General features: G+C 37.3%; 1 protein-coding gene across 1 annotated transcript; it reads left to right on the forward strand.

Annotated features, from left to right (window-relative positions):
- The first annotated feature begins 9,946 nt into the window (after positions 1-9,946).
- On the forward strand, positions 9,947-10,972 carry LOC101394441 (putative olfactory receptor 2W6). Its single transcript, XM_004441762.2, has one exon. It carries the CDS (start codon positions 9,947-9,949, stop codon positions 10,898-10,900), a length of 954 nt encoding a protein of 317 aa, XP_004441819.1. The 3' UTR covers positions 10,901-10,972.
- Positions 10,973-15,127: the final 4,155 nt, after the last annotated feature.

The following is a 15,127-nucleotide window of genomic DNA, read 5'->3' on the forward strand; positions in this document are numbered from 1 at the left end:
TCAATGTGGAAATTGAGGCCTTAAATCTGCATAATAACCTTACTCTTGTTTACTGTGCTTTAGTGGTAATCTGCTGTAACTGACTCCCCCCACCCCCAAAATCCTCCTTTGTCATTGGCTGAACATAGTATTTAAGACGAGAATTTCTGCTATTGTGTTGAGAAATGCAGTGTCCCTGCTTTCTCCTGTGTATACATGTTATTAAACTTGGTATTATTTTCTCCTGCTAACCTGTCTTGTTAATTATTTGGCCAGCCATAAGAACCTTAAGGAAAAGGGCAGAGGGAGATTCTCTGTCTTCCCCTGACAACCACATGGATTGAAAACAATAGCTAGTTGTTTTTAGGAACCCCAAGACCAAATTGAGGGGCAGGTCATATAGGTCTTATTTGATTTGTAAAATCTAAAAGACTCTAAGCCTTATAATCAGCTGATTTGAGTCATCATGATGGCACTCTATGGACACTCATCTACATGCCATGATTGCCTTGGCTTTTAGGTTCAGAACCCCTTGTATGATGGGAAGCTATATGTACATGAGGATGAATCCTGCAATAATACTACAAATCCTTACTATAACTATTTCTCCTATCTTTCTCCAGTGGGACCTCCAGCCATTTATCTGAATAACTGTGCACTTGGGAAAGGAAATCCCATTTTCCAGGATTATTGGATCCTAGCTCTGAGCTAATCTTTTTTCTCCCTGGAGACTGACTACTTGCTCAACTATTAAGTGTGGAGATTTGTGGCAGTTCAATAGTATATATTGTTTTCATCCAAGTTTATCTTAAGTGGGCTTAGGGGGTCCACACAATCAATCTGTAGTCATTTTCCCTGATTCTGGATGTACGGACCACGTGTACTCAACAACTGGAACAATCTCTACATTGGTTCCCTGATCCATGGAGCAACAGCCATTATAGCAGGAAAGGAAAAATGGAAGCTCTGGGAATTGTTCATTACTAAGAATATAGTTATCCAAAATCAATACCACCTCCTGGGAGAATTTCAGAGAATAATGCTTCCATTGAAGACTTGAAAGATGTATTGGATCCTATTTACATTTTCTGTTTGGCCTGTGAAGAGACAAATGAGTCTAGTAAATGAAATGGATTATTGTAAGCTTAATCAATTGGCAGCTTTAATTGCAATTGATCTTGAAGCTGTGGTCTTCTTTTTTTAATTTAATTTAATTTAATTTAATTTAATTTATTTTAATTTAATTTTTGTGAGGAAGATCAGCCCTGAGCTAACATCTGCCACTCCTCCTCTTTTGGCTGAGGAAGACTGGCCCTGGGCTAACATCCATGCCCATCTTCCTCCACTTTATATAGGATGCCGCCACAGCACGGCTTAACAAGCGGTGCATCGGTGTGCGAACCGGGATCCGAACACTGGGCCGCCGAAGCAGAGTGCGCTCACCTAACTGCTATGCCACCGGGCCGGCCCCTGAAGTTGTGGTCTTCTTATTGTAAGAATTAGTCCAGCCTCTAACCAGAGGTAACCATCCTAGCAGTTACCTATTGATGTGGCTATTTGTTCTAAAATTCATTTCAGTGAGCAGATAACACCAACAGGGGAGAAACAGAGTGTACCTTTACCACTTTCTCTCAGGGCTATATCAGCTCTTAAGCTCTATGCCATAACTTAGACTACAGGATCCTTTATAGTCTTATCATCTAACAGGACTTCATGGTGACTCCCTATACTGATGACATTGTGCTAAGATGACCTATTGAGCTGAAAACAACAAATTCCTTACATACTTTGGTAAGACAATACATTCTTACAGATGGTGGGAGATCATTCTTATGAAAATTGAGGGGACTGTCACCATAGTGAAATTTCTGGAAATCCTGTGATCCGGGGCATGTTAGGATACTTCCTCCAAAGCAAAAGGCAAGGTGCTACATCTTGTACCCTAACTTTAAGAATGAAACGCAAGTAGTAAGTGTGGTAGTCAGAATGATGGCCCCCAAAGGTGTCCTGATCCCTGGAACCTGTGAATATGTTACCTCACATGGTAAAAGGGGCTTATCAGGATCTCGAGATGGGGATATCATCTTGGATTATCTGGGTGGGCCTAATGTAATCACAATGGTCACGTTTTTTATTGTACACTTGCTTTTGTGTAAATGGACAATAGAGGCACTAGATAAGGTTATTTTCCACCAAAGGGGTTTCTTTACGATATACTTTAAGTACATCAGGTAAGGTGTGTCTTTTCCTTCCTCTTGACTATTCTCTATGCCTACATATCCCCTCACATACCAACCACCATGAGCATTTCAATTCTTTCATTTGCTAAACTCCTCTAAATTTTCCCCTCTCCTCTCTCTATATACACATTTTATTTTCTTAATCAAGAATTCACTCCCTAATAATCCATCTCTCTGAGTTTCCTTTAAAATAACCTAAGAGGCCAGCCCGGTGGCATAGGGGTTAAGTGCATGCGCTCTGCTGCGGCGGCCCTGGGTTCGGATCCCGGGCTTGCACCAACGCATCGCTTGTCAAGCCATGCTGTGGCAGTGTCCCACATAAAGTGGAGGAAGACAGGCATGGATGTTAGCTCAGGGCCAGTCTTCCTCAGCAAAAAGAGGATTGGCATGGATGTTAGCTCAGGTCTGATCTTCCTCACCAAAAAAAAAGAATTCATGGAAAAAGAATTCACATCAAGAAAACTGTGATGTTTTAAAACTTGGTGACTAGACGAATCACAAAGAGGCAAAAATTAAGAAAAGCAGGTGTAGGGGGGTTGTGTTGTGGGGTTCATAACATATGTAGAATTAAAACTTATGACAGGAGTACAAAGGACAGGGAGCGGGAAATGGACGTATATTGTTGTAAATGCTTTCCGTTGTATGGGAAGAGGCATCTTATTTGAAGATAGACTGTGATAAGTTAAAGATGTATATTGTAAACCTTAAAGGAACCAATAAAATGCAACAAATAGTAGAGACAAAATAGAATAATAAGAAATGCTCAATCCAAAAGAAAATAGGAAAAAAAGAAAAAAAAAGGAACAAAGTACAAATAGCAAGGTAGTAGGTTAAAACCTAACAATATCAACAATAACATAAAATATAAAGCATCCAAGAACAATTAAAAGACAGAGATTGTCAGGCTGCAACAATAAAGTTACAAATAGCTTAAAAGTAAAAGACTGGAAGAAGACATACCATGCAAATACTGATCACTCTAAAGGTGGAACGTCAGACAAAGAAGAGTTCAGAGCAAAGAATATTACCAGAGATGAAAAGAAGCATTTCTTTAATGATAACAGAACCAATTAGTCAAGGAAGCATAACTATTCTATCTGTTTGTTCCCAATAACAGAGCTTGAAAATATAAAAAGCAACACTTGACAGTACTGAAAGGAAAAATAGACAAATTTACAGTGATGGTTGAAGAGTTCAGCACTCTTCTCTCAGTAATTGATGGAAGTAGACAGAAAATCAGGAGGGCTAGAAAAGATTTGAACAACACTCACAGCCAACCGGACCTAATTTACATTTAAGGAACACTTTACCACTAACAGCACGATACATATTCTTTACAAATGTGCACATAACATTAAAGAAAAGAGACCATATGCTAAGCCATAAGACAATTCTCAATAAATTTAAAATCGTATAGTGTTAAAAAAAGGGGGGAAAAAAAAAAGAAAAGCAGGTTTGGGAAACAAGGACCAAAGAAGTGATGAACATTTGACATCAAATTTTATGAATACATGTGATAAAAATTTTATAAATAATCTGTTGTTCACTTCCACAAAAGCTACAATGATAATAAATTAGCTTAAATTGTAATAAAAGAGAATTTGCTTAAATGTAATTGTATTTGATGGAAAACATGACTGACAGACTTGTAGACTTCATTTCTTTTTCTGGCAACATCCTGTGATGTCATATTACAACATATTAAGTCATGTGGTAATATTCTAGGAAGCATCTTTTGTAATCACTTATAACTATTGGACTGTACTATTTTTATTTCATAGAAAATAACTTTCCACTACTATAATATTTATATCAGTTAGAAGTTTAAATGTATTTGTAATGGGTTAGGGCCAGTGATGGGCCAGGTGTGAGTAAAAAGGGTGGAAGTGAGGTGGCAAAAAAAAATTGAAAGCTTACTTGTAAAATTTCCTCTTTGGCTAACAATTCCACATCCGCCATTGAGTTAAGTACCTCGTGAGGACCTCATCTCCTTCCTTTCTCAGAGGGGCTCATTATCTCAGATAGGAAATTCATGAAAGTATCAAATTCTCTACGTATTTCTCCCTAGTTTCCATGAGAAAATGTTAGGCTGAGATGGTAGCGCAAGCTAATAACTTAAGTGTAAGATGCAGCTCTCAGGGCAACGGCTCATCTGACTGTGCATACTGTTATTTTTTTAAGACCAAAATCAGTTAATTTATTCTAATGACTCAGCTGAAGTCATTTGTCAGACAGAAGATAGTAACTTTCCTAAGATAATTTTAATAATTTTATACCAAACTAGGCAAATTGAAAAGAGATTATTTTAATATTTTGGCCAATTTTTTTGGTATTAATTTTATTTATTTATTTATTTATTTTGGTGAGGAAGATGGTCCCTGAGCTAACATCTGTTGCCTATCTTCCTCTTTTCGTTTGAGGAAGATGGTCCCTGAGCTAACCTCTGTGCCAATCTTCCTCTACTTTGTATATGGGATGCCGTCACAGCATGGCTTGATGAGCAGTGTGTATGTCAGCACTGGGATCCGAACCCACGAACCCTGGGCCACCGACGCAGAGCATGCAAACTTAACCACTATGCCACTGGGCTGGCCCCTGTATTAATTTTAAATGTCAAAATCAATCTCTCTTTTTTTATTCGCCCTCATTTTCCCAATGTTTCTTTCTTAAACGGAAAATATTTAAGTTAAGCTTTATTATTGTGGACCTTAAAATTCCATAAAAATTAATCTTAAGTAAACAAAATGGTAAAGGACTATGAATAGTAGTTCTTTGCTCTGCATGCACTAAGGAAGTAACAGAGGGCACGTATCACAAAAGGAAACAAGGCACATATAGATCCTCCCACATCTCTTCATTGATTCTAAGTTCTACCCTGAAATGAGTATGAGGCAGCCACTTTCTGTGCCTTATTGCTGGTAACTAACTACTGATCTTGATAAGACCCAATGAGGAAGATTTGGTGCTCTCTCTCAGTCTCTCTCTTGGGCGAATCTGTAATATGTGAGTGTGTGTGTGTGTGTGTATGTGTGTGTTTGTTGGGAAAAGTGATATTTCCTCTGAGACCATATGCTCTCCCAAACCTTGTTAGAGATAGTTAGTTAAGGTAATTTTCAAAAAGAAAGTTTTATTCCATAGGGTGAAGCAGAAAAGGAAGTATCCGATTCTATGAGAATTCTGAAGCCCATAAGAAGTTCTTCTTTTTCAAACTTGAATCCTTTGATCTTTAAGTGTTCCCTGTGCTGAGTGTACATCAGAGATCCCCCAGCTTCGTTCAGGCTGCTCCTTATCTGGCTCCTTATCTGAGGTGGAAGTGGGGTATGTGGGTATTTGGGGCCCTCAGGTGGTATAACTATTGTGTGCTTATAAACATTCTTCATCCAGATTCAGCTCTGCTAGGTCCTGTTGCCTGCTTATCTTCTTCATTTTCTCATAGATTTCCTAAATGTCATCTTTCTCTTTTGTTGTCACTCTGGCCATCCTACTTAGACTTCTAAGTGACGTCCCAAGAAAGAGAAGGAACGATGGACATGGCATTTCTGAGGTTGCAGTCAAAGTTTGTAAGTTAACGATTCTATGTAGAAAGAAATGTGATCTAATCCTCTATCCAACCATCTGTCTTTTTGTTTTTTGTTTTTGAACCTTAGACTACGGCTGAATCACGGGCAATTAGATTTATTGTATTGCCAATACTTCACAGCCTACATGTCTATGCACTTTATTCACACAGGCTTGATCACATTTTAAAGATTGTGCTTTAATATAACTCATTCTATGAGGAAGCCAGAGAGAGATTTTGAACTCTCTAATAGAGTTCCTACTAAAAAAATGAATTTAAAAAGTACTGGAATCTACTAAATTGGAAAGTCTTAAGATTAAAAAATACTAATTATGGTCCTGCATCACGCGAAAGTATATGGAATAATGAACTCTCAGTAATTGTGAGTGTTGAGTATAAACACTGGTACTTTAACTCCAACATGGATAGTCAAAGAAAGAAGCTTATAAAAAGTTCTTCTGGGTTTCCTATGGCTTTGCATTTACCTCATGTTCCATTTGGCACAGAACGAGCAGCTTGTCTAACTATGAAGTGCCCACACTTCTCTTAACCCTGGGACTTGATAATTAATTCCTCCAAACAATCTAAGCGGTAAATCTCCATTCTGGATCTTTGTAAATGATTTAGGTAATAGTTGATATTGGGACATTATTTGGTTCAATTTTTTAAAATCTTGTGAAATTGAAATTACCTGGTCAAGGATTCAGAAGACACTGAGGATGTACAAATTTGTCTTGTTTTTCATAACAATGGGAACTTACTTAAATGCAATAAGCAATAAATTGCAACATGGAATTAAATAATTAATATGTACAGCTTTTGTGAGAAAACTATCATGCCACTGTGGTTAGAAGTCATTCTATTAGGTTTAAATAAGGATAGACATACTCGTATATCATTTAAAAGAATATTCTTGGCAAACAGAGGCATCAGCCATTAGTTATTTGAAGTTCAGAAATGCAAGAATGCAGTCCTCACTAAGGGAAAGCTTGGTAAAGAAGAGTAGCGACTGAATATTGATGTGATAATATGAAAAGAAAGGCAGACAGTGAATGGATGGTTTAGCCACCAGAAAAACTTTGAATCAGAATGAAAAATTCATGAGAATAATCCTAGTTGAATGATCTTGTGCTTTGTGAGTCTTTTGGTTGATTTGAGAAACAAGAATTAAATAACTTGGGTTTGTACTCTACTATATAGTTGATAAACATTTATACACATACATACATACACATACATACACACAAACACATAGGGAAATTCTGAGTATGTTAACCATGGAATGAGACAGTCACTGCCAATCACAGTTGCCCTGCCCTCTCTTGCAGTAGGGCCAGAGGATGCCAGGCCTAGGTTCATTCTGATGGAGTTTCTATGCCCAATGCATGCAGTATGAACACATCTAGGCAGGCAAATTTTAACCGTATTTCTCATTTCCTGAGTAAAAATGTGACTTGTTTGTCTGTATCTCTACCTGTAATACCATGACAGCTACCTGCCTTATTCAATTTATAAGCAATAAAACTCTTTATCTTAAACTTTGTGTCATAAATCAAAAGAATTGAGTTGCGGTCTCAGTTTTTTAACTTATTTGGTTTCTTCATACGCAAACTTGGTATAATTATTGTGCTGCCTAACTGTATACTTAGAGTTGAGATTGATGGAGTGATCTCTGGAGTAAAACCACAGGGGTTCCACTCAGTTCCCTGTATAGCTGTGTGATCTGGGGCAGCTTATTTCATCACTCTCTTGGCCTCAGGAACTTAATTTGTAAGGTTGAATAACAAAACTGCTGACCTCCTGGGGTTGCTTTGAGAATGAAATGAGGTAAACTAGGCCAAATGGTAAACTTCAGTGCCTAGCTCTTGAGGTCCGTAAATCTTAAATACATTAACATTTAAACGATTTGTAATTCACATTATTTTGTACTTGGAGATATTTTAAACATATAGAAATTTACAGACTAGTAGAAAAAATACAAATAAAAAATACACTACCTCATTCAGAATTAATAGTTATTCCTTATGAACATACTTCCTTCCAGCTATTTTTAAAGAAATAAAACATTATAGATATAGAATGTTCTATATCATTATCATGATATATATCTATATCAAGACTAAATCACAATCTTTGATGCAATTTCCTCTCCAGAGACACCCACTATCATCAGTTTGGAACCTAGCCTCCAAGTTCGTTTGTGTATACATATATGTTCTTTCTTAACCATTATATAATATATTTTTTTAAATTTCCATTTTACAAGAGGTGGAGGGAAAGCCCTTAATCCTGGCTTGATTATAAGTGTCAGTCCTCAGTTATCCAATCAGTGGATTGTCTATCCACCTAGATATTATCACATCCATTCATCACCACTATAGAAGCTTGTTGTAGCCTCTAGAGTGATGACTTTGACAATCCTATAATTTCCAATAATTGTCAAAGCTTTAATGTATAAAATCTTAAAGCTGTCGTTGGGAACACAAGCCACAATATGATTTAATTAAGGCAAAGCATTCTTAGACCCATGGATTTGAACCCTATTTTGTCCCCCAATACACCTGAGAGATATAATACATTCTCTTTTACTTTTTTTTTATTTGTATTTTTTTTGTGAGGAAGATTGGCCCTGAGCTAACTGCTGATGCCAATCCTCCTCTTTTTGTCGAGGAAGATTGGTCCTGGGCTAACATCTGTGGCCATCTTCCTCTACTTTATATGGGATGCCGCCACAGCATGGCTTGACAAGCGGTGGGTCGGTGCACGCCTGGGATCCGAACCTGTGAACCCCGAGCCACCGAAGCAAAGCATGTGCACTTAACCGCTAGGCCACTGGGACGGCCCTACATTCTCATTTAATAAGATTCACAACTCTATTACTTCTTACTAACTGTTTAGGAAATTATGCAAAAATATTAGAATGAGACTTTGCTCTTGGTTAAATTATTATATGATACACTCACCCTAGGATACAAAACCACTGGCAAATAATTGAAAGTATAAAGTATCATAGAAGATACAAAATCTTTCAGTCCTATAGGATCATAAGAGATTGATAAATAAAATAATCAATGTAGGCTTCCTAGAAGTGGAGTTCTTTGTAAGAATAAAATGTGAATAAGAGGAGAGAAAAGACTATTAAAAGAACATTGAATATTAATTCCATTGAGACTGAGTTCTGGGAAATGCTTTATTTCTATCTTTTTCATCTTTACAGGAAAGCATTCCTAACTTCAGAAAAGTCACCCAATCCCAGGGTTAAAATACACCTTGGTGATGTAAAATATAATTTTATCACAGAGGTTTAGGATAGGGCTGGGTAGAGGGGGAAGAGAGATGTTAGGGTCATGCTCCAGTAAATAGAATGAACGGAATCGGAGATATAGCTATAAACACTAATGAGGTCATCTTCTTCCTAAGATTTTGCTTGATCACTTGTACCCTGTTAAGTTTGGATATGACTCTAGGTTTCCCAATATTGATGAGATAATGTTTAGAATGAGATTTCACCTAACAGCAAGTCTTGTTCTCTGATCCAGAGACATAAGCCATTGTTTCCATCCATGGGTTACATATGACTAGAATTTGGTGCTTCCTCATAAAAAAAAAGTGGATAATTTTGAATGTTCATTCCCTTGTAAAATTATCAGCTTTTGAAAGTAATATATATATATTTTTTTTGTGAGGAAAATTGGCCCTGAGCTAACATCTGTTGCCAATCCTCCTGTTTTTGCTTGAAGAAGATTGTCCCTGGGCTAACATCTGTGCCAATCTTCCTCTACTTTATACATGGGATGCTGCCACAGCACGGCTTGTTGAGCAGTGAATAGATCTGTGCCCAGCATCCGAACCCATGAAAGCCAGGCCGCTGAAGTGAAGCATGCAAACTTAACCATTACATCACCGGGCAGGCCTCTGAAAGCAACTTTTTACATCCTGCAAATTGAAAAGCATGATTCAAATTGTTGCTAAATAAGCACAGCCAAGAGCCTGAAAACTTCCCAAATATTGTACTCCTCAAACCAAGTGATGACTTCATTAACAACTATTGAAATTCTGGGTTAAGCATCCAGCATTTCCAAGAAAGTTTCCATTCTACCATTTTACCAGTCATTCCATTTTATATCTATGGTCTTCACAGATACTCATCTTTCTCCTAACAGGTAACATGTGGTCAGAGGTGATGGAAAAGGACAACACAAGTTCTTTTGAAGGCTTCTTCCTGGTGGGCTTCTCTGACCGTCCCCACCTAGAGCTGATCCTCTTTGTGGTTGTCCTCACTTTTTATCTGCTGACTCTTCTTGGCAACATGACCATCATCTTGCTTTCAGCTCTGGATTCCCAGCTGCATACACCAATGTATTTCTTTTTGGCCAACCTCTCATTTCTAGACATGTGTTTCACAACAGGCTCCATCCCTCAGATGCTCTACAACCTTTGGGGCCCAGATAAGACAATCAGCTATCTGGGTTGTGCCATCCAGCTCTACTTCATCCTGGCTCTGGGAGGGGTGGAGTGTGTCCTCCTTGCTGTAATGGCATATGACCGCTATGCTGCAGTCTGCAAACCCCTGCACTACACTGTCATCATGCACCCACGTCTCTGTGGGCAGCTAGCTTCAGTGGCATGGTTGAGTGGCTTTGGCAATTCTCTCATAATGGCACCCCAAACATTGATGCTACCCCGCTGTGGGCACAGGCGAGTAGACCACTTTCTCTGTGAGATGCCAGCACTAATTGGCATGGCCTGTGTAGATACCATGACCCTTGAGGCACTGGCATTTGCCTTGGCAGTCTTTATTATCCTGGCACCACTTGTCTTCATCCTCATCTCTTATGGTCATATTGCAGGAACAGTGTTTAGGATCAAGTCAGCTGCTGGGCGAAAGAAAGCCTTCAACACCTGTAGCTCCCACTTAATTGTTGTCTCTCTCTTTTATGGTACGATCATATACATGTACCTCCAGCCAGCAAACACTTATTCCCAGGATCAGGGCAAGTTCCTTACTCTTTTCTACACAATTGTCACTCCCAGTGTTAACCCCTTGATCTATACACTGAGAAACAAAGACGTTAAAGAGGCCATGAAGAAGGTGCTAAGGAAGGGGAGTGCAGAAGCATAGTAAAAAGTGATCAAATGCTATGATTGTCCTTTGACCCATCTTCTATATATGTTGTTATACCTAGCCAATAAAGGAACGTTCTGAATTATAGACTGAAGAAGCACTTAATGAGATGGGGAATTCAATGGTTTAGCTAGGTTGAGAAAATGCAATATTCCTGAGTTGACAATCATTTATACTCCTCTCAAGTCCCTCTAAGTCAAGCATTCATCACTAAGGGGGCTCCAATCCAAGACCAAACAGTGACCTATGCCTGTAAAATACTGGCCATGTAGGTAGACACCAGGCACTTTTGTATCTATGCCAGCTTCTATCACAATGATTTGTACGTAGTAGGTCCTTTTTTTTTTTTTTTTTTAAATTTTTTGTTTATTGCAGTAACATTGGTTTATAACATTGTAAAAATTTCAGGTGTACATCATTGTACTTCTATTTCTGCATAGATTACATCATGTTCACCACCAAAATACTAATTAGTAGGTCCTTAACATATATGAAAAGAATGAACTTAGAAGTAGTAAAGACAAGTACTTATTTTTTCTAGAAAGTTCGAATGTGCTTTTATAGTGCCAAATGCCTGAATGAGAGGCAAAATAAATTGTTCAATTATCTAGCGCTTAGTACCTCCAATACTATAACTTACATGTGGATCCTGCATATTTTGAATCATTTATATAATTGAGGTTAATGATATTTATGTTTGGCTATCTGAGGCAATAGAAAGTGGAGAAGAAAAGATATAAAGCAAGACCGTGAGGTATTTGCTTTATATAGAAGGAAGAATTTCTTGTTCATATTCAATACTGATTAATACTTTATTAATGACAAAAGAAACCTAAAGGGTCTTCTTTCTTAAAATGTTTGAAGATTATTAATCTTCACTTTTCCCATATGTTATCAAGATAAACTTGTATAGAGGCAGAGAAGAATGAGACGAACTCTGGGGAACTGTTGGAATCTTTATGATTGGGTATTCGCTAGATGTTGATTTCTTCATATTTACATAAATGACTGCAGTGCCTCACCAGTTAAAATGGAAATTGATTTGAATGGTTTTTATCAAATGAAAGAAACTTAAAGGCAGGCATATTTCTTCAGACTTGAAATATTATTAATTGGATGAATCTCATCTTATAACCTAGGAAAACATATATTGTGTTAGAATTTCTGCAAGTGAATAAGGATTCCAAAATTTGGGAGTATTGCCAGTGTTATCATTAGGAACTGAATAAAGGATGGGTTTAGCAATTCCCCATTTAAGCCCTCTAAAAATCTTTAAGAAAATTCAAGTTAATCTAGAGGTCCCCAGAAAAAATACCAAATATCTAATAAATCTTTCTAAAAATGTATCATTTTCAGACACAAGGTGCATATTTTCCTATTTTTGAGCACTGACTCTTATACTTTGTCAAGATAAATTAGATTTTATTTTAGGTTAGTTAGGGCTTGTAAGAATGGGTTTTTTGATTTAGTTTTGATTATTTCCATGAGAAGAAAAATTAGAATATAGTTGATACTTCCTACTTTATAAACTAAGTAAAAGATGATGCTGAGCCATGATGATGTTTATTAAGAGCATTATTAATGCAGCCAATGTACAGAATTTGGAGACTCATGGCTCAGCATTTCTCATCTCTTCCACTGAAAAACAACTTATAGTATGTGTCTTATTGGCATAAAAATGTACTATATATTTCTAAATAAATGAAAAATCCTTTTAGAAACAATCTCTATTGAAAAATGATTACAATAGTTTTTATTTCTTCTCTATGCTTCTTAGATATGCATTACTTTAGAATCAATAATATCTTGGACTGAGGGCAGGAGATCAAGAGATAAGAGTATGAATATCAATAGATATATGGATTTTGGAAGCTCCCTATGGAATCCTGACCAATTCTCTTCAAAACTTCCCTTTTTCCCTGCAAGGAATAAGTTTCATCACACTCTTCTCTAGAAAATTTACAACCACTATTATAGGTTATAGGGAATAATGAATGTCAGATCTCAAGGGATGAAAGGTCACTATGTCCTTAATAACATTATGATGGCCTGACATCACTTTTTACTTAATTTATAGCATTTACTTAGTTTACTTACTTATGTATAAAGTAGGAAGAATCAAATGTGTTTTAACTGTTCTGCCATATCCTGGGAATAACAAGATATTCTCCACTTAAGAGCAGAAATATTACATTTTTATTCTCTGTAGATTCTTCCTTTCATTAATACATGCTTTATCCTTACATTCTGATCTATTACATAGACAGAGAATATGGAAGTTTAGGCAGAAATGAGCATTAGGATTTAACCCACTGTGCACAATTGTATATCTCAGCCATGGTGCTTAAACTTCCTCCAAGAGAAATAAATATTACATATATGCTTATATATGTGTGTGTGTGTTTATACTCACTGTGATTTTAAATTAAGAGCTATGAGAAGATAGCTCAATAAATGCTTATTAATCAGATTATCAGATAATTTTCCATCGTTTTCTTGATGGGTGGTACAAAGACCCTGAAGACAACCTTAACCTGTTTTATAGTTTGTCTATATTCACATTTTTCCTTCTCATTCACTTATTCAGCAAATATATATTGTGTTAGGCATTGTTCTAGGTACTGGGACAAAATGCACAAAAAATCCCCACTGCATTGAGCTTGCATTCTAGTGGGTAAGAGAGAAAATAGACAAATAAAAAAAGAAAACTTATGATAGTAACATTTATAAGTGTTGTGAAGATAAGTATAATAGAGCCAGGTGCTAGGAAATATGGGAGGGCTGTGATTTTAAATGGAGAAAGTTAAGGAAAAACTACGGAAAATACGTTCAAGCAAAGACCTGATGGAGATAAGGAAGCAAGCAATGCAGATATCCGGAGAAAGAGGGCTCCCCACAGAGGGACTAGCAAGCACAATATTTAGGTCAGGAAAATGAGGAGGAACCAGAGAAAAGGATTGAGAAGTGTTCAGTGAGTAGGAGGAAAATTAAGAGCATGCGTTATCCTGGAAAAAAAGAGCAGAAATTGTTTCCGGAAGAAGTGAGTGATCAACTATCTAAAATGCTGCTAATAGGTCAAGTGAGATTAGGAATGAAAATTGACCAGTAGATTTAGTAATGTGGGTCTCACTGGCAAACCTGCAAAGAGCTATTTCAGCAGAGTGATAGGGTGAGATCCTGACTGGAATGTATGGAAGAGACAAGGTGGATCTGAAGTGGAGGTAGTGAATAAAATCAAATCTTCTGAGGAGTCTAAGTACAAAGAAAAGCAGAGAAATGGATGTTAATAGCAAAGCCATGGAAGATCAAAAAAGAATTATTTTGAGATGAGAGAAATTATAACATGTTTCTAAACTGGATGGAAGGGAATGATCCAGCAGTAAAATGAAAACGCAGGAAAGAGAGAAGAAAATTGCAACAGTGATGATCTTGAGTAGGTGAAAAGCAATAGGATCCAGTTTATGAGGACAGTTTGGCTTTAAATGGGAGGAAGCGTTCATAGTAGTAGGAGAGAAGGTGAAGTGTATGAGCACAGATGCTGGTGGTCAGGATGCTTTGAGCGTGGCAGCTTGTGCAAGTTCTGTCCTCATTGCTTTTCTTTTCACTGTGAAATAGGCAGAAAGCATGACAATTTTATTACTAACAACTCAAGTATATTGAAGCAATGGAATAAAAAAACTACTACTTTAATACTTGAAAAGAATATTGAATTTAATTGGGACCTGATGTTGCAATTTAATCTCTGTCTCTTTAATTTAAGACAACTATTCACTGCCTATTTATCTTAGCATTTGTTTATTATTTTAGCTGGAATATTCTTTCCTGCTTTTCTTGTCTCTTACTATCATTTTTCTCCTACATATTAAATAATATGGTATATGTGAAAATACATAGCAGGCTTTCAGGCATATCACAAGTACTCCCAAGTGTTTTTTTTTTTTTTTTTTCGGTGAGGAAGATCAGCCCTGAGCTAACATCCGTGCCAATCCTTCTCCTTTTGCTGAGGAAGACTGGCCCTGAGCTAGCATCTGTGCTGGCCTTCCTCCACTTTATGTGGGACGCTGCCACAGCATGGCCTGACAAGGAGTGCGTTGGTGTGCGCCCAGGATCCAAACCTGGGCCGCCAGCAGCAGAGCTTGCGCACCTAACCACTACGCCATGGGGCGGCCCCCGCAAGTGTTTTTTGAATAAATATCACCTTTTAAATATTCAGTTGAAAATTCA

This window comes from Ceratotherium simum, chromosome 13 (genome assembly GCF_057802395.1).
Source record: "Ceratotherium simum simum isolate JZ-2026a chromosome 13, ASM5780239v1, whole genome shotgun sequence".
Taxonomy (NCBI): domain Eukaryota; kingdom Metazoa; phylum Chordata; class Mammalia; order Perissodactyla; family Rhinocerotidae; genus Ceratotherium; species Ceratotherium simum.